The sequence below is a fragment of the Corvus kubaryi genome, unplaced genomic scaffold, assembly GCF_017639235.1.
Source record: "Corvus kubaryi isolate FWS band 111438036 unplaced genomic scaffold, C.kubaryi_AGA036_p1.0 split3-73, whole genome shotgun sequence".
NCBI classification, from domain to species: domain Eukaryota; kingdom Metazoa; phylum Chordata; class Aves; order Passeriformes; family Corvidae; genus Corvus; species Corvus kubaryi.
Window position 1 is genome coordinate 24,989,574 of NW_024582091.1, and position 21,794 is coordinate 25,011,367.

At 47.1% G+C, this 21,794-nt stretch overlaps 1 protein-coding gene and 1 long non-coding RNA gene across 2 annotated transcripts; both read right to left on the reverse strand.

The window, feature by feature from the left end:
* Positions 1-426: 426 nt before the first annotated feature.
* On the reverse strand, positions 427-9,847 carry OSTM1 (osteoclastogenesis associated transmembrane protein 1). The gene is made up of 6 exons (XM_042016953.1): positions 9,488-9,847; positions 6,535-6,649; positions 5,555-5,652; positions 4,386-4,550; positions 3,423-3,588; positions 427-3,116 (listed from the first exon to the last, which is right to left on the reverse strand). The coding sequence occupies exons 1-6, from the start codon at positions 9,815-9,817 to the stop codon at positions 3,061-3,063; spliced, it is 930 nt and encodes a 309-aa protein (XP_041872887.1). The 5' UTR covers positions 9,818-9,847; the 3' UTR covers positions 427-3,060.
* Positions 9,848-10,115: 268 nt separating this feature from the next.
* On the reverse strand, positions 10,116-20,197 carry LOC121659238. Its single transcript, XR_006014226.1, has 3 exons — positions 20,080-20,197; positions 17,155-17,333; positions 10,116-15,768 (listed from the first exon to the last, which is right to left on the reverse strand). It is a non-coding gene; the product is annotated as an uncharacterized LOC121659238 (long non-coding RNA).
* Positions 20,198-21,794: the final 1,597 nt, after the last annotated feature.

Consider the following 21,794-nt stretch of genomic DNA (forward strand, 5'->3'; position numbering starts at 1 on the left):
CGAGACACCCGACTCTCCATAGTGAGGCACTGCACTGCTGCTTTTTAAACCCTGCAGCCCAGCAGCGATCCAACAGGGTGCCTGCTGAAGCTGTAAGTGTCAGTGCCGGCAACCAAAAGCCTCCCCACAAAGTCAGCAAGTTAACCCCACCAGCCTTACTTCTTCTGCACGCTCACCCATGAGACTCAGTTGCCACTAACACGAGCCTTTCCATAGAGTTCAGGAAGCTTCGACAAAGCTGAAACTCCACCCTCTCAGCAGTTGCCGTTCCGTAACTCAGCACAGCACTGCTTTGAAAACATCTTTCTGGTGCTGTTTTCCTGCAAACAGCATAATGAAGAATAATAAGCAGGTGCTTCTGAACACAAACCCAGAACACCAGGAGTATAAAACTACTACAGATGAAGCAATTAAGTAACCACACTGTTCACTGTTTATTGACAATCTTTATTAGAGCTGACTTTGCACGTTTCCTAGTAAGTATAAATATGAATCAAAGTGCTACCCTCCACAGTAAGAAGTCTTTATTTCCACAAAAAAGATACAAACAACCAGTATTTCAAATTTTATGCTATTTAATACACATAATACCAAAAAGGCAAAAAATAAAGATGGAAGACTAGCAGCAAAAAAGAATTCTATTTCTCTTTCAACAGTCTGTGTGCTTCCACATTTCTCTAGCAAATAGAGTATAAAGAGAATTCAATCAATTTATATATGAAATACCCTGCCAAAAATATAACACTGTGTAAAGAAAGTTAACAGTAGAAAGTTGGGGGAGGAAGGAGAAAAAAAAAAAGGAAAAAATAGTAGCTGTAACATTAAAAATCTCAAGTGTAAACTTTGCTGCTACTTTAAAATCAAAAACAACAAAAGTCACATGAGTATTTCCGTTTGGCTTAGGAGCCAGGAAAATAAGAAAAGCTGATTTTTTTTTTTTTAAAGTGCTTAACCACCATATCCAAAAGTAATGACTTCAGACCTACTTAACATGAATGTGCTCAAAAAGCCACCGCTTACAGTATAAAAGCTGTCATTCTGAAATGCTGCACATACAAACTGGCTTTATCTGCACGAATGAAAGATTCCTTTGAACAGCTCTCAATCATATGATGTCCCAAATCAATGTAATGCTATTAGAGCAGGCAGCTGAATAAGTACCAGAAAGTTGAAGTTAAAGAATAATAGATGTAAAAAATAATATTTTTTTCTTAAAAGGCAGCATGCGTCTCCCAGCCGAACGAAAGCACTGTTATGCAATAAGCGAGAGAAACAGAGTTTTATACCATTGTTGTAAACTACCTAACACAAAGTGACTGCTGATCTAGTAATTCACATGTTAAACACAGGGACATAGATACTTCTTTCTGATAAAACACAAAAAGGCAATCATGTGGGTGGGACCAATTGCTAACACCGTATTTTACTTATTATTAAACATACTGTGTAATAAACTTGTTAAACTTGACTTCAAAACCAACAGTATGTCCTAACAGAAAAAAAAACCCCAATGATTTGAAGAGCTTTAGGATTGTTTTGTTACACTGTTATATATTTATTTGAGCCTTAGTGCAAAGGAAAAATTCAACATTATAGGCTCCAAAGCAAATCAAATAAATACAACTATTTCATGGGACATTTGATGGACATCAGACACAGATTCCAAGAGAAATTTAATTTTTTTTAGCTGTAATGACCATTTTTTTATATCTCAAGGTTAGAAAATACATTTAAAAATTGGAGCAAAGACTCTGGCATTCATTAACCTCAGGTACAGCTACAAATAATTTCAACCCCACCTCTCCCAAATCAGAAATACAAGAAACAAACTGGACTGCCACTATTGCTACAGCCATTAAATTGTGCCCACAGCCTGACAGCAGCACCACCCATCCCCACAGTTATTGCACAAATTTCTCCATCAGCTTTGGAGTTCTGCAAGTTTGAATTTGTTTACATCCATCTATTTCACAGGAATAATATTTTTAAACTATTTCTTGAAAGTCATCAATTCCCAACACAGTATATTCATGTTCTTCAGAACAGTTTTTAAGTTAGTGAACCAGCAGGTTCTCTTACTGCTAAAACACATTGCCTAGAAAACACAACTTTTACCCTACAAAGTTCCTGTAAACACCTCTGCATTAAGCCACAGCAAGCTCCAGACCAGGAAATTCAGCATCTCCAGTGACTTGACTTTACCTCACTTCTCCTCTACAAAAACATAAAAACCCCCAAAACATTAGAATTAAAAAGGACAGGAAATCGCATAAATAAACAGGGAATGAAACCTTGTTACCCAAGCAGACATGTAAAATTAGCCTCTGAAAATGTAAGATTTGAAAAGCAATTATTTTAGTGGTTAAAGTGTGGATAAGACTAAATAATAATAATAATACCAGTTTCAGAGAGAACAGAATACTGTAGCCATCAATGATTACTATTCAAGTCCAGCACTGGCAGTTGTGCTGCTTTTGTTGCCATTTTAAACACTATATATTACCACTTTCTCTGCATATTTCATGCCTCTTTTTTAACAGATGCCAGCAGCATGACTTTTCAGTGCTATAGGAAAGATGGGAACTTTTTAAAAGGGTTCCTTCCATCTCAAGTCTTAATATTATGTGGAATTAAAAATAATGTTTTAAGCAGAAACATCAAACATTATTTCAAATCTTGTCTATCAAAATCACCTCAAAAATATTCAAAATCTCAGGTTTTTGTGGAACAAATATAGGAAAATACCATGCAAGAAAAGTGTAGCTATTCTATTGATGTGAAGTACAAAAGCTTAGAAACAGAAAAACACCAGCTTCAGCCTGAGACTGGAAAAAAAACACCACAGATTTTTCAAAACCAGAGTCCATACAGTGTCACACAGCCCTGCCTTGTCATGTTTGTTAATATCCTCGCTTAGAAGTCAGACAGCATTTTGTTTAACTTGTGTTGCTCTGTATCATTACACTAAACCATAATTAACTCCTCTTTTGTGCCGGCCTCATTCCAACACAATTGTACCCACTGTATACCAGCAGCAGTTCTCAGGTTTTGTTTTGCAGCTCAGCTGTATTTTTCTTGGATGTTCACAAGACTGGCATTTGACTGGATGCGCTTGGCTAGAAAGGGAAAAATTATATGAAAATTAAACACAAAGAATTCCACAAAACTAGTCTCTCCACTCCCTCTATTTATCCGACACAGACTTGCAAACAGCTTTCTGTTCACGTCCAGAAACTTTAATGAAAAGATATGGCTGAAGCTCTTTACTACCCTTCTTCAGGGGACAGCAGCAGACTAATAGTTGCTATTAGCGCCGTCAGCACAGCTGCAGGCGGATCTGGCTGGGCCCCTCTCCCACAAGAGCCAAGCAAATCCCTGGCACCTCCCAGCTCCAACAGTGAAATGCCAACACCACCACTTACGCAAAATGAGTATCCGTTTCTTCTGCTTTGAGTGAAGGAAGCTACTAAGATAAAAAACAATAGGTAGGAAGAGAATAAAGGATGAAACTGCAATCACTGGGACTGTATCACTGCAGGGAAGAGAACAGTTGAAAGTCCTGCTCCAAAGCTTCCGAGTGATGTTCATCTAAAAGGAAAACATAAGCAACCCATGAAAGCAAGCACGTGCATTTTTTCTGTGCAGCATGGCATGGCAAACACTCAGGCCTCAAGACATGCAAGCGTTCAAGTATCACCTCAGGAAATTGCACTTGAACAGATCTCCCCCCAAAAGCAAGCAAATCCCTGGAAATGTTGAAACAGACTATTTAGATGGAGCCAAGATTTCACATCAAAACTTTTACAAGCTTCAAGAACATAACCATACTCAGATACATGTAGACATGGCCATATGCCTGTTTCCCAGAGAGCTCACTGACAGTCTGTGGAGACAGGGCTAATCCCATGCTTTTTGACGAGCACTCCTTCAGCCAGGCCACTTAAACCCCACAATATACCAAAGCTTTTCCCAAACATATGTTGTCAATGCTGAGGATCCCTACAAACAGGATCCCTTATTCCTGCTGTAATAAGGAATCAATTAATACACCAGCTAGAACAATAGCAGTAAATCCTCACATTAAAAGCCAGAAGATTAAGAGATTTATTTTTTTTTAATCCATCTCCTTCACAGTAACAAGAAATGAAAGTGCAGCTACTCAAACTGGAATGCGCTCAGGAGATCAGGAGCTTCAGTCACGCTCCTGCGGCACTGCCTGAGGACAGGGCCCAGCAAGACAGCCCCACCAAGCACCTCCCACCACGGGACACCAGCCTGCCAAAGGCACGGCTGCCCCTACTGCCCCCTGCCCAAAGGAAAAGGCAATCCCTAGTAAAACAAGCACAAATGGCTCAGATTAATAAAGTGTATTAACAAACACTTACTGCATCTTCCACATCGATACACAAATGTGCGGAGTGTGCAGATTCACCACCTTGCCTGTTCATCCTCTGCAGGTGGTTATACAGATCATTCAATTTTGTGTAGGTTTCGTTGCAGTTTTTACACACTTCCGTGTAGTTATTTGGTGACAGATCAATGGCTTGCCCCTAGGGTTATAAAACTGAATGAATGACAGTTTAAGGCATTACAAAAAAAAAAAAAATTGGTTTGATTTGTTAGGCTGCTACTGCTGAGCTACATTGACAGGGACAGGCTGTGCCATGCTAAGCAATCCTTTCCATTTGTGGCCTTCAGCACTCCACGAACGCAATACAGGACCTTTGAAAACGAAACTACAATCTCTGAAGATATTTCAGCCCAGTAATGGCTGTACCAGCTACCCACTGACCACTGGGTTAAGTTCTAGTTTAATCCCTCTAAGTTTTCAATAGGTCAGTCCACACTGCTCCTGATCAAGGCCTATAAAGACACATTTCCTAGAAAGCATTAAGAAAGAAGCAGACAGTTTCCTCAGAGATTGTCCCATGCCCATTGAAGTAAACCCAATTTACTACTGAATGATCCTGAAATCTGGCCAGTTTCTGACTGAAATGGAATATGCCATTTCTTAGGCTATATAGGGCATTTTCTCTGAGGACATTACTACATTTATTTCACTAAGGAAGTTATATTGTCTTTGCAATATGGCCAACCTTTAACTACAAGTAATTTTAACAGTCAAAAGAAATGTTACAAGAATTTAAGGCAGCTGGTCCTTCTGAGCTAGTCCATATTATCAAAAGGATATTTAAAGATTGAATTTCTATGTAAAAAAGACAACAATTCTACGAAGCAAGAGAGACCTACAGCACGCAGACATGCTGGTTTTTACTACGTAATTATCAACTATTGTGAATTCAGAAATTTTGATGTGAAGTAGCATTGCAATTACATACAAAATGAAGTCAAGGTGAGTATCAATTAGAATTAATTTTAGGCACTCAGTCTGTAAACAACTGCATTTTACTGATCATGGATTTATCTGCCTACAATTCACAAACTCAGCAGCAGTTTATTTGCCTGGTCTGCATCTGCAGTTTATTCAACATAAATAAAATTTTTGTAGCAGTTAGAGGATTTGGTGCTTCTCTTAAGTACACAGCATAGATACCTGGAGGTTATGTTCAAAACATGTCAAAGATTTATTGAATAAATCCAGGAATTCTTCAGTAGAATTTGATAATCCCTCACTGTTATTCTTTAAACAATCTGTTGAAAAGAAAGAAATACATCAGAATATTTTAATTTCTAACATTTCCACAGCCAGCAAGCCCCAGACACTCCACTCCTGCTAAAAGAGCTCTCAACTATAAAGGACAGGTCTAGTCAACACTGCAGTTTCCGTATCTGCCTGCCATTGATATCTCAGACCTGCTGACCTAATGCTTCATCGAGAACACATTTCAGAATTAATTGGCCTTGATTAAGTGAAAGATGAAGACTATCATCAAGTGCTTTCTGAAGAGGGAGACTGAATTATCTTTGGACTTCGAGATAAAACAAGACATTACTTTTATTTCCTAGCCCACAAATCTGGCTTTGCCCAGCAACAGTAACAGCCATTTTGCAGAAGCAGAAGCACCAGCAGAGGAGATGAAATGGAGAGCACCCAGGAAACAGTTAGACCATGAACACATCAGTAGAAATCACAGCGTAATTATTATTCTTTAAGACAAGAGCTGAGCTTTTTACCAGCCTTGAGGGAACTCTGGGGCTTTTCTCCCAGTCATGGGCTCAACCCCATGTTACTGCTTCCATCCGTCCTACCCTACTTCAGGTGCTCTAATCAGACAGACCTTTAAAAACAACAGTATTTGGGGAATTTAGGAGTTCAGCAACAGCACTGTGAGAGCAAGCCAACATCCTATAAAATTCTCCTGAAAGTAGTAAGCACCATCAGTAGTTTTCCAACAGACTACTGCCCTCAGATTTTGGCCCTTACAAAAGAAAACACTCTCGGGGTGGCTATAGTTCGGGATTTGTGTGTCATCTACTGGCTGCATTCAAATAAACACATACAATTCTGATCTGTGCACATTTTAGGGGCTACATCATCACAGTAGCACGAGAGCTACAGAACAAGTCGCGTACTTGCGCAGTTGGCTGCCTCCCAGGTTTCATTGAAGAACTCCAAAAGGGTCACAACTATCTGCAGCCTGTCTGAGGTCAAGATGCTTTTGGCACAATTGTGGCTCTCAGAGGAATTCTAGAAATAAAAGGAAACCAGAAAGGAAGCAAACAAGTGTTAAAAATACAAACGGAAATTTCCGAAATGCATTTTACACAAGCGCATCTAAAACAATCACAACACATCACATGGATATTTCTAGAAAAGGCAGAACAGAAGTAATGGAACAAAAATCTTTTGATCCTCCAATTCATACTGTGAGCAACACAGCTTACTGTACATAATCTCTGCAGATCTACTAGGGCTGCATGCAAGTCAGTCAAAAATACATGGCAAATAAAAATAACCAAAAAACCACCAAGCATACAGACAGGACTTTCTCTCCCAGGTGGCTTACATTCATCCATTCCTGGGCCATGGGCCTGAGAGCCAGCTCAAGGCATGTGCAGTCAGAGGAGAGGACAGGGTTGTTCTCATTAGACAGAAGGGATAGTTGAAGGAACTGAACCAGCAGACTGGCCTCAAACAAACCAAACCCAAGCAGAAACAGCCTCCAAAACCGCTGCACCAACATAGCCTATCAGCAGCAAACTCCCCCCCAGTGCAGCAACACCAGGAACAGAGTGCTCTGTGGAGCAGTGCCCATGCTCACTCTCCCAAGCATTTGACCAGGCCAGGCTCTCACCCTCCCCAGACACAGGTACCAAGCTCATCTGTCTTAGTGAGCCATTCAGTGCACCCCATCCTCAAAGCAGGCTCTGCCACAACTCTTAGAGCAATTTTTTTCTCTGGACCAAGCTCATAAAAAATGCACAGTGACTGTAAAAGCAGTTGCAGAATAAACAGGAAGTAGTCTGATCAGAATTCAGATACAGAACCATGACCTCCAGTCAGCTGACTCCTGTGCTCTAGCTCCTGGTGTCTGGCTGCCAAATTGACTTAAGCACTTCTCAAAATTGCCAAAGCTGCCAAAAGCCTCTTTGATAAGTGACGTGGGACATAGAAAAAAAAAAAAAATCTCTTTAATGAGAAACTTGTTCCTTACAGTGCGTTACAAGAGATCCAGTTTCTGCCTCTCTTTGTTAAAATGGGGAGGGGGGGATTAAATAAGAACTTTCCCTTGGAGGCTCAACTGCCGAAGTCAAATATTGCCACATCTGGTAACTCCCACGTTCACCCACTTTCATTTCTACTAAATTACAGATATGCAAGAATGTTGTTTATGCAGGAAACTCTGGCTGCTTCACAAAGGCTGTGACGCTTCCCCACCACCTGGGCTCATGAGTAGGAAAAAGCACTTTACCAAAACTGAATCACATAGACCTAAATCAGTCCTTAAATAAAGTTTGCCTAATTGATTCTTTAATTAGCCTGGTGAGGAGGATTTTGTATTTCAGAGATGTCCAAAACTTAAACTGGCTGCTCCCGTAACATTGCACTCTAACTACTGTTAAGATAGAAACATCAGATACCCGATTAATTGTAATCATGGACTGAGGTTGCAAGAGGCCACCTCTTTATTTACCTAGTTAGTTAATCCACATAGAGAAGTAAAGCCAACAGATGTGTCTTCCAGACCATATAGTGGACAAGTCCTCCCAGGCTGCTAGTACTCAAGCACCGCAGCTGCAATGAGTTCATAGATATTCTAAGTACTGGAATATGTTTGGCAACCTAATCCTAGCCAAAATATCATGGCAAAAGTACCCAAGAGAATTACACACTCAGTTTTTCACTTTCCTACCTAGTCACTGACGTGAAACAGCTTCTGTAACAGAAACAAATAGAACAGACTACAAGTTTGCCAGCTAAAACGTGAGACCACTGGCTACATATTTGCCCTGGAGAGGACAATTACCAAGGGAACACGCATGCACTCTTCCAATACAAGCACGGTGAGGGGAAGTAGGAAAACAACCCAAAACACTACCCAAAAGCAATACTGATACTTCTCTAATGACAGGAGACTGTGCAGTGAAATGGTCTGCAGGCCACTCTGGCCCCTGTTTATTGCCTGGGCTTGAAGAGTAGCAGATTTATTCTTGTCAATGGCAATTCTAAATCCTGGAATTCAGAAATCCCAGGACTGAAAGCACAATCCAGGGTACACATTGCTATAAACTTGCTCTCTGCCTGTTCTCTTACCATCATCACAGAACAAAGCCACTTTGGTCTGATTCACTAATGTCATCCTCACATCATCCCAGGATCTAACTTTTACAAATGGATCAACTCCATGAGAACACACAGAACAAGCCATGAACCATGTGTAACACTAAGGAAAGGAGGGGGGAAAAAAACAAAACAAGGCACGATCAAAGTCTGGAGGATGTAAACAGAAGACCCAGCTTCAGTCAAAGTTCTCCCAGCAGTAGGGTGCACTGACTCCAGCCAGTGCTCAGGCTTTCTACGCACACTCCCGTCAGCTTTGGAGCCAAGAACACTGTGACACGGCTCCTCACAAGATGATGTGCATCACTCGCCACAACTTCACAGAGCATCAGTTTTCCGGGAAGTGCCAGGCAGCTAAGCTCTAGCAGCGTCCCCCATTAGTGCTAGACAACCTGAGAGCCATTGCTACATCAGCAAGAACAACTCAAGTTTTTCCACTCGCATAGCTTTCTCTGCAGGTGGAGCTCCTTGCCCCCAGCCATGCCAGGAGCTGGCTGCACGGACCGTGCTACAGCAGAGCAGAAGGAGGCGGCCGTCTCCGGCAGCAGCGCTTCCCAAACACTCCCCGCCTCTGCCAAACTGCCCTGCGCCCCCCGGCGAGGCTTTCAGCCTGCCTTCCCGAGGATGCCGCCGCCACCTGACGTGCTCCGGCACCGAACTCACAGGCCTGGAAGCCTAAAGGAAAGGGGCCAGGCCCCCAGCCCGCCCCGGCAGCCGCGCACCCCCCCGCCCCCACGGACGCACCCCGACGGCGCGGGCGATGCTGCCGTACTGTGCGAGCAGGCGGCGGTAGTGGCCGTGGCAGCCCTGGCACAGCCGCACCGGGCGGGCGCGCCGGCCCAGGCAGCCCGTCAGCGCCGCGCTGCCCTCCGCGAAGGCGGCCAGGAGGCTGCGGCACTCGGGCTCCAGCTCGGGCAGGTCGCCGGGCAGCCCCGCGTCCCACAGCTCCTCCCACAGCTCTTCCGCCAGCTCCAGCGCCGGGGTCCGGCGCGGCCCCACGGCGGCGGCGAGGCCGAGGAGGGTGAGCGCCAGCGCCGGCAGCAGCGCCCGGCGGAGGCACCGCGGCGGCGCCATGGCGGCCGCGCCGAGGAACCGGAAGCGCCGTGCCGGGAAAGAGCCAGCCCCCGCCGCGGGGCGCCGCCGCTCATTGGCCGAGGTGGGGCGGGGCGGGGAGAGGGGCGGGGCCGGGGCGGGGCCTCATCCCGGGGCCTCCTCCGGGGGCTCCTCCCGGGGCAGGGCGAGGGTGGCCGCGGCTCGTCCCGGGACACGGGCTGTGCCTGTGCCCGTGGGCTGTACCTGCCTCGGACGCATCCTGCTCCGCGGGGAGCGCGGTTTCTGTGCCGTGCGTTTCATCCAGGTAATACTCTCTTCATCCGAGAAAGGGTTTTAATAGTATCTGTCTTGTGGAAGTGACTTTAAAACATGCTGAAATACAGCAACAATTTAAGGACAAAAATCCCCCAAACAGAGAAAAAAATTGTGATGGAGAAATAAACTGCAGCTTCTGCAAACAAAGTATTTCCCACGTTTTATCTGAAGCTGGACACCTTTGTTGGTACCTGGCTCCAAACTTCCCCGTGGCCAACTCTGAATAAAACCACAGCCACCAAAGGCAAACTCTTCTCAGAGCGGGAGGAGTGAGTACAGCAGTGGGTAGCCCCTCACCGGGGGTTGAGGTGCCAGGATATCTGATAACTCCGTCTGGCAGGACCTTGATCCCGTGCCCGTTCCTTCTGACTCAAGCTCTTTTCAGCCATTTCCATGGACTTCTCCCCGAGTCTGGGGTTTGTAGCGCTCTGGTATGACACACATCAGAGAAACAAAGCGGGGCCCTGCAATTCCATAGCATGGTGCCTTCAGGAATAGCAGAGTCAAGCAGGAATGGCCCCATCCGTTTTTTGCAGCCGATTCAGTGCTGCACACATGGCAGCGGTGATGGGACACAGTGCTGGCCAACAGTGCCGTGACAGTCATGCCAGCTGCTGGGAATTCAGGACTGTTTGAAGTGGCTCCCAGAGCAACTGGTTGTACCCACCAGCACCGTGTCACCTGGCCCACCTGGTGCTGGCTTGTGCCAGTCATGCAGTAAACGTCACGGCATGGAACTATCCAAGACAGATTTATGAAAACACAGAAGTAAATGTGGTGATAAAGATGCCATCAACAGGCAAGGAGCACCCAACGCAGAGGATCTGACTTCTCTGAGTGTCCTGAATGCCTCAGCTCTGAAGAACTGGCTTTCAAAGCAAGGAATGAAACAAATGAAAACCACATCATGAGTACGACACAGACAAATGCGGGAGTGTGGTCAAAAATGTACCACGTTGCCTGTACTTGCAAATGACCAGAGCGAGGGCCCTGGTTTGGGTGCTGGACCTTCCCTGAGCCCTGCTGCCCAGTCAGTCTCCAGGCAGGTCCCACCGAGGTTTTGTCCAAGGCCAGGCAATACCTTCTCGCACAGCGCCTGTTGGTTTGGAGATCGCGTCTAGCAAGGCTACTACGTGGAAGCCTGAGGCTGGTTAACAGGATGCGTGTGCCCAGGTGGCCCTGGCACCAGAAGATTGTCACCCTTCCGTGGCTCCCTAGCAAGGGTGCCGCCAAAACACCGAGAAACCCTGGGGCGGCGGCGCTGCCGGCACCAAGCCAGCACCCGCAGCCCTACGACGGGGACCGGGACCGCTTGCCGCTCCTAAGCCACCCTCGGGCCAGCCGGCATCCACAGAGCCCCGTTTGCCCGAGCCGGGAGCGGGGTGTCCCTGCCGTGCGGGGTGTCCCTGCCGTGCGGGGTGTCCCTGCCGTGCGGGGCGGCCCGGGGCTGGACGGGGCGGCACGGCCGGGCTGCCCGCATCCCCCCGGGAGAGGGCAGCAGCACTCCCGCGCATCGCCCCACCGAGGGGCCGCGGGGGCTGCAAAGGGGCCTCGGGCTGTCCCACACCGCCCCGACAGCAGCTGCACCCCGGGGGAGCGGTGGAAACACGCCCCAGGCCAAGCGCTCGGCATCCTCACCGGGGTTGTCCCTCCCGTGGGTCTGCGGGCCCCGGGAGGGACCGGCTGGGGGGGCAGAGCTGCCCCTTCATCTCGCGGGTCAAGGGGGATGCGCTTTCCCACGTCTTGAGAGGCTCTAATATTCTCCTACAAGAGAATGTGTTCTTCCTACGTATGGAAACTGGTCTCGGGGGGTGTGGAGAGGGAAAAAAATAAAGGGAAAAGGGAGAAAGAAAATTTTTTTTAAATAAAAAGGGGAGGGGGGAGAATAAAGAAAAAAAAAGCTCAGGAGTTTCAGGTGAGATCTCTGAGGTGGAACCAGTTGCTGCAGACCTATAAAGAAGATGTCTGGTCACTAAGTGCTTCTCCTTTTTATCAGTAATAAACATGACACTACAAAGCAAATAATAGAAAGTCACTAACTTTTTCAGCGGTGGTTCAGAACCAGGGCTTGAAGAAGGCGTGGTCCCCTTCTCTGATAATAGATAAATTTGGTTACTGAGCAGAAACAGGCATTTACACTGAGAACTCAGCTGTCAAGCTCATTCCATTAATTTTGTTATAGACATAGTGCCATTACCTTCCTGCTAAACCCCATCAAAGGGCTTGTACTCACAGGCAGGATTTGGCCTTGGCCAGCAAATCTCAGAAATACTCAAGAATGTCAGAAATCTTGTGTGGGTATACCCAACTATTCTTGAAAACACATCCCAGTGTTTCAGTACCTGCCCTGACTACAGGCAAGTCCATTATTTCACAGAAGGAAAAAATCTTACCTTTAAAGTGCAGAAACACAACACAGCAAATGAGTATTGATTTCCTATGCCATCTTGCTGGATCTGAGGAAATGGCAGCGTGAGCCAGAAAAAATGAACAGTTTGAAGCTGTGAGCCTGGTTTTCCCCTCTGATTGTCTGTCTCTCTGTTTCCTTCAGTGGTCTTTCCCCTGAGTTATGCCACTGTGAGCTGAAAAACAAACTCTTTTTTCAAGTTTTCTTGTTATCTTTGAAGGATGGCTTGGATAAAACCTTTACACCAGAGGCCTGAAAAAAGGGGAACAGACCCATGTCAAGGCAGTGCCAGAAAATTAAGCGATGACTAAGAGTGAAAGGAGACAGGGGTGACTGGAAGGCTGGGTGCTTGGGGAGTGCAAGGGCCTCCGTAAGGGAGACTGGGGCAGGCAGCAGCTCAGAGGGCAGGAAGAAATGGAAAAAAGGTCTCTGCCTGCTAAGCCAGAACTGCTGCACAGAAGGCAGACTACCCATCATCTGAAATAGGGGCTGGCAAGAACAGGGAGGTGTGAGGGTTGTCCACAGAGAGGTGTTTCTGGCATTGTGGAAATGGAAAGCTTTTTTAATCTTGACTAATTTCATTGCAAAAGTGACAAAGCTCAACATGAACACAAGATCAGTGTATTATATTTATTCCCCGCTCACAGAAAGCTTTCTTCCCCGTCTCCATCACAGTCCTGCATGTTCCTTTTAATTCATGGGGCCATTGTTGGCTCCTTCATGTGCTGGTTGTGGCGGATGTCAAAGCCTAACTGTGGGTCACCCAATTAAATGACTGTTTTCCAGATTCCACAGAGCATCAGAACATGGTCCAGGAAACAGTAGCACATATGTAATTTATAAGGAGCACACACACATCTTCGTCATACCCTTGACAATGAACTTATGAGGAAATAAATATGTTAAATAAACTGTCAGTTTATTTCTGCAATGTTGAGGCATTTTTGGTTAGTTGCAAGTCAGAACTGCCCTGGCAATACCATAGAATTGGTCTGAGCCAATACTTATTTTTAAAAGATTATGTGAGCTTCGTTTAAAAGCGATTGGCAAACACTTGTCTAGCTGCACTTTTTCTGGCCAGCCTGAGCCACTGTGCCTGCTAGCACTGTCCATTTGGAACATTATTTTTCTATGTGGGTAGCAAAGAATATGAAAACCTTCTCACTTAGGGCAAGAAGATAGAGTCACATCTGCACTAAACCATGAAGAATGAGCAAAAGGACTCAAAAGTCAGGAAAACAAAAAGCAAATTGATTCACAATCATTTCGGCCCTTAATTCAGAAACTCGCAAAATTTATCAGTGTCTTTGCAAATCAGATGCCAAATCCTGCCTGGAGCTTTCAGGAGCAATAATGTTGCATCAGCTACTTGGAAGTCAGGGGAGATCAGATGCTTGAAAAGTGAAGATACACTCAGGAGCATCATTCTCTGGGTAAGTACAAGAAACTGCTATCGCCAACTATAACTTCATCAATGTTAGACTTAGAGAAAATGTGTATCAGTGCCTCTTACAGAATGCCTTTTTTAGGAATGATCTGCAAGTTGGTTTGTTCCCTGAATTGCCAAAAGAAACAAGGAAACACTAATAGCATCACAGTTTTCCAAAGAGCTGTGACTAGGTCTATTGTGCCAGGCTGTCCAACTCAACTGCAATGTGTTTGTCTTGGGCAATTGTATGGCAAATTGTGAAACAGACTCTTAGCTCACCTAAGCCAAATCACCTCATTCTCATTTTGGAGAATCACGAACCTCCTCACCTAAGGTTTAGGGTTAGATGACACCGAGTACACAGAACTCCTCCTTTTTGCTAGCTATTCACTTGGAGAGAGGCTGGACCTGCACTTAACATCTTCAAAGGATCAGTGGTTATTTTTCTGATTATTACTGTCCACAGAGACCTGCCCAGGACCCTTTTTCCATATCCACCTGCTCCTGAAGTCTATTGTTGTAGCCTCTGGTGGATACTCAAGCCACCTTCAGCTGGAACAAGCTGGATGGAGGAGCCCTGGACACTGTCCTGTCCCTGGGGTTGGGGTATCGGAAGGCACAGAGGTGACCTGTGGTGGTAAGCCAGAAAACCAGCAGTAATTTTTCCATTTCCAAACAGGTACAGAGAGGACACCGAGACAGGCCATCCATCAACTAACCCTCTTCCCTATTTAGCACCAGCACAATTCTGAAGAGAGAAAACTACCTCACATCTTTGTATGAAGGCTTTTTTTCTGTAGGCATATAACAGCATAATAACTTCAGAAATCCTATGTAGTGCCATATGATCTTTGCTTAGACCTTAAACGTTTTCATATAATCCTCTCTATGAATCCAATTCATGGAGAAATTTCATTTCCATGCACCTGTCAGAGTTTTTATTGTGGAAAGGGAAAAAAAATAGGTACATTGTATTTTTAGAATAATGACTAGAAAAACAATAATTGCCAGTGGCAATCATGCCAGCCTGTAAAGGTACAGCTAGAAGTAAGTTGATGGGAATATTTTTGTCTGGATTTTTTTTTCCCAGGATTCTGCACTTGAGCAACTGAACGATACCACATTTAAGGTCCTGTGTGGCATTGCCATTTCCTTACTCATACGCATCTAATTAAGTCTTAATTGTGCTGTTCGTTATGAAATGAAAGAAGAGCTTTCATTTTTCATGTCAGTAAAACAGGATGACACCAAAGAAATAGCTAATGTATAGAAAAATAAAGTATGAAAAAAAAATCTGAAGATAATATTCAAAACCCAGCAGAAAGATTAGAAGCAGCATAACAGCAAAATTACCACAAGTAACTTCTTGATCAACACAAATAATATGAAAGCTATATTCTTTTTATAGCTCACTGCAGTGTGGATGACTGTCCATGCTCAGAGATACCCAGAGAGCCAAATTTTGCTCTTAGTTACCCTGGGGTCGGTGTGGTATCATCCCAGTCTCTTCTCCAGCAGGAAGCAATCCAAAACTGTTCTTCATTTTTGCACAGATTGTTTCCTGCTACTCGTATATCTCCATTGAATTTTATCAAGTTCCCAAAGCACAAGCCTAAAACATGGCGTAAGGGAAAATGGCTGGGCTTTGACAGACATTGGATCCACTTGTACACCTGTCAAGTTTCACTCCTTGTGTTGCAGCCCCTCTGGGATAGGCCAGCGGAGGACACCCTCCAGAAGCAGGAGCTCTTCCCTCCATACACATGTGACCAGGATTGAAGCAGTGATGCAGGAGCTGACATGAACATCTGAACGAATCAGCTAAGGGAGAAAGAGTATTTTGACAAGTGTCTCCAAATATATTTGTCCTGGTGAATTCTTTGCTTTACGTCTCTTCTTTGAATTGTACCTAAGTACCTCCTCTTACACGTGGTAGTAGAAAGTTATCTATTGACTAATATAATTTTCCAGAAAAAGTTTTTCTTTTCTTCTCTGAGTAAAGGATCACAGCAAGATGAGTGCTAACAGAAGATAGCATAAACATGGCTGGTTATTTCAGTGAATGTATCGAATGTAAGCATAGATTATCCTACAGAGTTGCAATCTTACCTGAAGTACTCCCCATGTATGTTAATTCTGAGAAAAGGGGAAAACAAATAAAAGAGTATTCAGCACAGTTTTAGGTTATTGTAACAACAAGGTGCCTGCTGGCAGAGAGTTGGTAGAGACATCTGTGAAGGGGAAGTCCACCATGGCTGCATCCCACCGGGCCTCAGCCAGCTACAGCCACACTGTTGTGAGATGTGAGGAACTTAGGAAGAGCCAGGCATTGCTCCCAATGTCACCGGCATTGGTCCATTGTGGTTTCCACAAAGGGCCAAATTTTCTCATTTGTGAATTTTCAAGTTTGTTCAACAGAGTTCACCGAGGCTGTGTGCCTGTGAGAAAGGGAGCATGCTTTGGTCGGGAGGCTGTAAACATAAGATTGAGTACCAGGTGGATAGCAGGCACCAACAGGCACTTTGAAAAGGCTGCAGGCAGCTGAAGACTCGATGAAATTTTGTAAACAGTTGCCTTCACACCTTGCAGTATTCATCACTATGTTTCAGTTCCAGTTTGCTGCTGTGACCTGAAAGTCACTTCCCCTCTTCCAAGGATTCACACAGAATTTATATTAAAAAAACAAACAACAAATACTGTTTCAGTTGTAAATATCACATGTAGTGAATGCAGCTTCGAGTGCTGAGATTATATTTTGAATGCTTTATTTGTAATAGCTTCTTTTCAAAATTATTTTTTCCATTTAGAGTGTTTTTATTTTAAAAAATGGTCGTTTTGCCCCCCTTCTCCCCCCCCCCCAAAAAAAAACCCTAAACAACTAACCAACCACAACAGATAAAAAACCCACAACCCACTTCCAGTCTTAAAACTGATCTAATACTGTGTACTCAATCTTTCTCTGTAAGGAGGAACTGTACAAACCTAGCTTCAGGGACAGTGCAGGCAACCTGGCCATTCTGGCCACACCATGCCCCTGAAATCCCTGGCTGGCAGAATTTAGCTCTAGTCTGTATTCAAGGGGACATTTACACTGGGTTCTTCCAGGGGCAAAGGACCCCAAGCAAATTTTCAAGAACGGAAGTTTCAGTGACAGAGGAGAGGTCAGGCTGTGAGGATCTACAAAATAATAGAATTTGACTTTCTTACCTTTCTGCACTGTATTAATTGAAGTGTTTGAAAGAGAGGACTTAATTATTCAACAGGAACCTGTCAATTTTTCAGCAGCTTGGCCAAGCCTTTCCGAGCAGCACGGGTTTGTGAATGTCTGGGACTGTCTTACATGAATTGATGTCTCACCGTCTTCCAGCTATTCAGAGCCTGCGTACCTTTGTCCACAAATGATTTAAAAAAAAAATAAGAAACGGGTTATCCCGGGAATTTCCCACGGGATTTTCAACATGTTCCCTCGCAGTGAAAGCGGGGGGACACACAGACCGAAGAGTCCCCAGCACCGGCTGGGGCCGGCCCCCGCTCTGTGAGAGCTCCGTCCAGCAGCCGGGCACCCGCTGTAGGAACTCTCCCTGCCCGGTTCCTTGTGCGCGGGGCTGGGCCCCGCGTCGCGCGTGGAGCCCCCGCCCGTGGGAGCGCAGGCGCTCCCCCACACACCCCGCCCGCAGCCCTCCCGCGCACTTCGGGGCACCGTGGGGCAGGCGGGGGGGGTGAGGATAGATGAGTGTCCAGACGAGTGGACAGATGGATGGACAGACTCCAGGTGCGCCCTTCCACTTGCTCACGCCTCTGTCTCGGCAAGGACAGTGCTGGGGCAGCCCCCGGCGCTCACTCCCACGCAGACCTCTGGGGAGCAGCTGTGATTTTTTTTTCCTTCGGGGCGCAGAAATACGGAGACCAAATTTGGGGCTTTTTTTCCAAGCCAGGTGTTCCCTTACTCACAACTCCTGAACTTGCCTTAGGGGAGGCTTACACGACTCTGCAGAGGAAAGGACAAGAGCCGGTGAAACCCAGCACCTACCCAGGGGCACACGGGACCCCCCCGCAGCCTCACGCACACGGGAGCCGGGCACACTGCCCCTGTCACAGGTGAGGTGGGCACCGAGGGGCGTGGGGCTGAGCGGCTGCAGCAACCTGTTGACACCAGCGACCGGACAGGCAACCTTCCCGGGGCCGGGGGCGGCTTCCCACTCCCCCTAAAACCTCCCACCCTTTTCTCCTGGGCAGAGTAGGGCTGCAGGCGGTGGTTGGGGAAAGCCCGCTCGGTGCTGCGTTGGGGATCCGGGATATGCCCAAGCTGTCCTGCGCCCCTTGGGTAGGGGGCTTGGGGGGGTGGGGGTCCGAGAGCCGGATACAAGCTAGGGTTTTTTGGCATGGGGAAGGGGTTGTTTTGGGGAGCGGCCGTGGCTGCAGCCCCGGCGGTGGCGTTGGGAGCGATGCCACCCTCCCGCCCCGCTCCCCCGGGCCCCCCGGCCCTGCCGCCCCCAGCCCCCCGGCCCGCCCCACCGCCGCCGCCGGGGTCGCCTCCCCTGCCCGGGGCCGCTCTGGGACTCGGCTTTTTGTTATTTTCACGGAGAAGATATTAATTAAAAGAAATACATGATTAAAAAGTAATGAGTTGAATAAAAATTATCTCCGCTCATTTTCTGATTATGTTAATTGTTAAAAACCCTTCAATCACGCTGTTGCAGTCAATGGGTTTTAATGTGAAATTAGTGGGCTCTTGATAACTTACAGTCCAGAATAATCCTGGAGGTTTAGTCATCATTCCTAATAACGAGATGTTACTGGGAACGGAGATTTTACATGATTTTGCCACATTCAGCCCTTCCCCCATGGAAGGGTCTGCCTTTGTGGCACACAACTTCAATTTTCATGCCTACGACTACTTTGTTAGTCTTCCCCTGTGTACTGCTCCATTATACGCCAATTACATATTTTATATGTCTGTGTGTCGTCTGAATATTTAGAAAAAACACCATGTGTCCGATATAAGAAACGAAAAACAATTTTGTCCCTCATGGATTTCTAATTTTTTTTTTTATCCGTCCAACCCATCTTGGATATTGTGACTCTTCCTTTGCTCTAATTAATTATCTCCCTAAGAGATAACAACAGGTTTATACTGAAAATATTAAAAGTAATTAAACTCTTCAGGGGGGAAAGTGTTTTCTGCAGGCGTTGCTATTCTACAGGCTTAAAGACTACGGGGGAAAATAAATATGGAGAGTTTCTCCCATGGGTGATGGCAAAGAGCCGGGCATTTGTAAACTTCAGCCCCGGGGTTGGGAAATGCCGTGAAATCCGCCTCTCAGAGAGGGACGAAATGACGGCCCCCAGACCACTCATTAGAGCCAATGTGTTTCTGCCCTAGAAATTGGTTTAAGAAAGGTTTCATTTTCATGCAGAAAACTAAATGTATCCTTTTCTGTTCGACAGCCCTGAAAATTTTCACCTAAAAACCTCTCCTCGCACCCACCTAACAATTTAGCTAAAATTTTGAGCACTGGCAGCAAACTGACTCCTCGCTGGAAGGAAAGAAGGAAGGAAGGAAAGGAGCGGGGCGGAACAGAGGAGCGGCTGCGGAGCAGCGATCCGTGCTGCCAGCCCGGGATGTGCCCGAATTCCTTCGCAGGGGCTGTACCCGCCGCGGGCGAGGAGCCGCCCGGGCCGCCGGGGAGCGGGCTCTGGGAGCCCTGGGGACCCACGGGCAGCCGCCGGGCCCGTTCAGTGCCACTCCTTGAGGTTCAAAAAGGGGAGGGGGAAGAAACAGGGGGGAAAGAAAAGAGGGGGAGGAAAAGGCGGCAGCAAAATTGGCGCTCTCTGTTTGTGCCTGTGCGTGTGTGCGCGCAGACCCACGTATTCCTTCCCCCTGAGACAAAGTGCTGGTGCCGTGCATCCCTCTGTCACTGCAAGGATATCTAATTGTTGCTGACAGATAAGAAAAGACGTTTTCGGGCGGACCAAGGGGGCTGGCGAGGGGGGCGGCGGAGTGCGGGGCGCATTCCCCGCCGGCCCTGCACCGATCAGGCTGTGGAAAAGTCTCCGCCACGGCGACTTGGGCTGCCGCTGGTTTAATATTGATCCTCTATCACGGCGGGCGAGGAGCGGGTGTTTGCTGACCTTGCGGGGAGGAGGGGGTTAGGGCCGCGTCCTGCACTCTGTTTCTGGCTCCTTTGGCGTTGGGAGAGGCAGGCCAGGAGCGGGCCCTTCGTGTGCTCCCTCCACGGGAAGCCGCGGGTCAGGGCCACCTTCCCGTTTCCCACCCGTGCCTGCCCTCTCCCCCCCCCCCGCCCCGAGGCAGCTCCCGAAGGCGTCGGGCCTCGGGGAGGAGGGGGAAGTTTATGTCCTAGTTTGTTGTGAAGGAGAGCGCTTGGGGGGTTGCGGTTTGGTTTGTTGTTGTTTTGGTTTGGGTTTATTTTTTATTTTTTTTTTTACTCGCGCTTCTGGTAAAAAAAAAGAGCAATTTGTTTACAAAGCCCCACTGCCCCCATCTGAGCCCACCCGGCGGGGCTCCATCAAGGAGCGGGGGGGGGAATCCCTCCGTGCAGGGCCCCCTCGCCGGTTCATTTCCCTATTTGCATCCGCAGTTAGCTGAAGATCATTTTAATAAATAACAATGAAAGAGAAGCGCATCTAGAGGGCTTGTCGGCAACATTCAAAAGCCAATAGAGTTTATAATTTTACTCTATCATTTCTTATTGATTAGAGTAATCAAGATAAAAAGCTAGCCGGGCTCCGAGAAGTTCAGCGGCATATCATTAAAGATAAGAGTCAGTTAATTCTGGCGCAGGGGTAATGGTGCCGGCGATGAAGAGTTCATTTGCATGAGATGCTGAGCCCCGTAACAAGAGGACAAAAATCACTAATTAGGACTGCAGAGTGTCTCGAGTTCTTCAAGCACCCTTTCGAGATGAGGGATGATGCAAAGCGACCGCGCTTTTATGTAAATTCGGGCTAGGACACCGCGACCGGGGTGCTGCTCCCCGGCAGGGATTGCCGAGCGGGGATGGGTCGGGTCCCCGGGGCCTCTCCGGGCTCCGGTGCGCGCGGCCGCCGCGGCACCGAGCCTACGGGACGCCGGCAGCCCCGAGCAGCCCGGGCAACTCGCAGAAAACACGGCCGCAGCGAGCGGCGAGTTTGCACTGAAATCTGCGGGGTGGGGGAACAGGACAAGAAGGAGAAAAAAGAGGAAAAAAAATTAAAACAAAAACAAACCCTTTGCTGAAAGGTTTATTCGTCGAGTGAAAAAAAAAATTGAGTGAAAAAAAAATCAGCCTCACACCAATGAAAAATGAAAAGTCTACGCTAAGGTACCCGTGAGCCTGCGGGTTGCTGAAAAGTAGGAGAGCTTCGCGGCAACCTGCGAGCAGAGTCCACATCTCTGCGGGGAATAGGGAGCGCCCGTCGCCCCCCACCTTCCAAGAGACAAGCTTGGGATCAGCCACTCCCTCCCGCGGCCCGCGGGCTCCCGGACACCTCCTTCCCCACGGAGCACGGGTGGGACCATCGCCCCCTCCTTTCACCAGAGCTACTCTCTTCCTCCGTGTCCCCCCTCTTGTCTCTCCCCCTCTCTGATCTCACAGACAGACCCAAACCCGAGCAAAGCCCCTCAGCTTCGGGCAGCCCTCCGGAGAGGAAGGACACCACAGCCGTGGGGCTTTGGGGAAGCTCCCCCCAAAAGCCGGGGGGGGCAGCAGCAGGCTGGTAACTATCGAGTTGTTTACTTGCCCGAAAGGTATCAGCCGCGGGAGGCTTGGCAGCTGGCTGTCAGCGCTAACTTTGCCCCTCGCTTGGCCGGGGAGTAAAGGATTCACGGCCTTCTTTGGGCTAATTGT

Excerpts from the sequence above, each read along its gene's own strand:
- OSTM1 (XM_042016953.1), bottom strand. The coding sequence starts at position 9,817 with ATGGCGCCGCCGCGGTGCCTCCGCCGGGCGCTGCTGCCGGCGCTGGCG. Across the intron at positions 4,551-5,554 it reads GTTTTGAACATAACCTCCAG|GGGCAAGCCATTGATCTGTC; the intron begins GTATCTATGCTG and ends TTATAACCCTAG. Across the intron at positions 3,117-3,422 it reads GAAACGGATACTCATTTTGC|CCAAGCGCATCCAGTCAAAT; the intron begins GTAAGTGGTGGT and ends TTCCCTTTCTAG.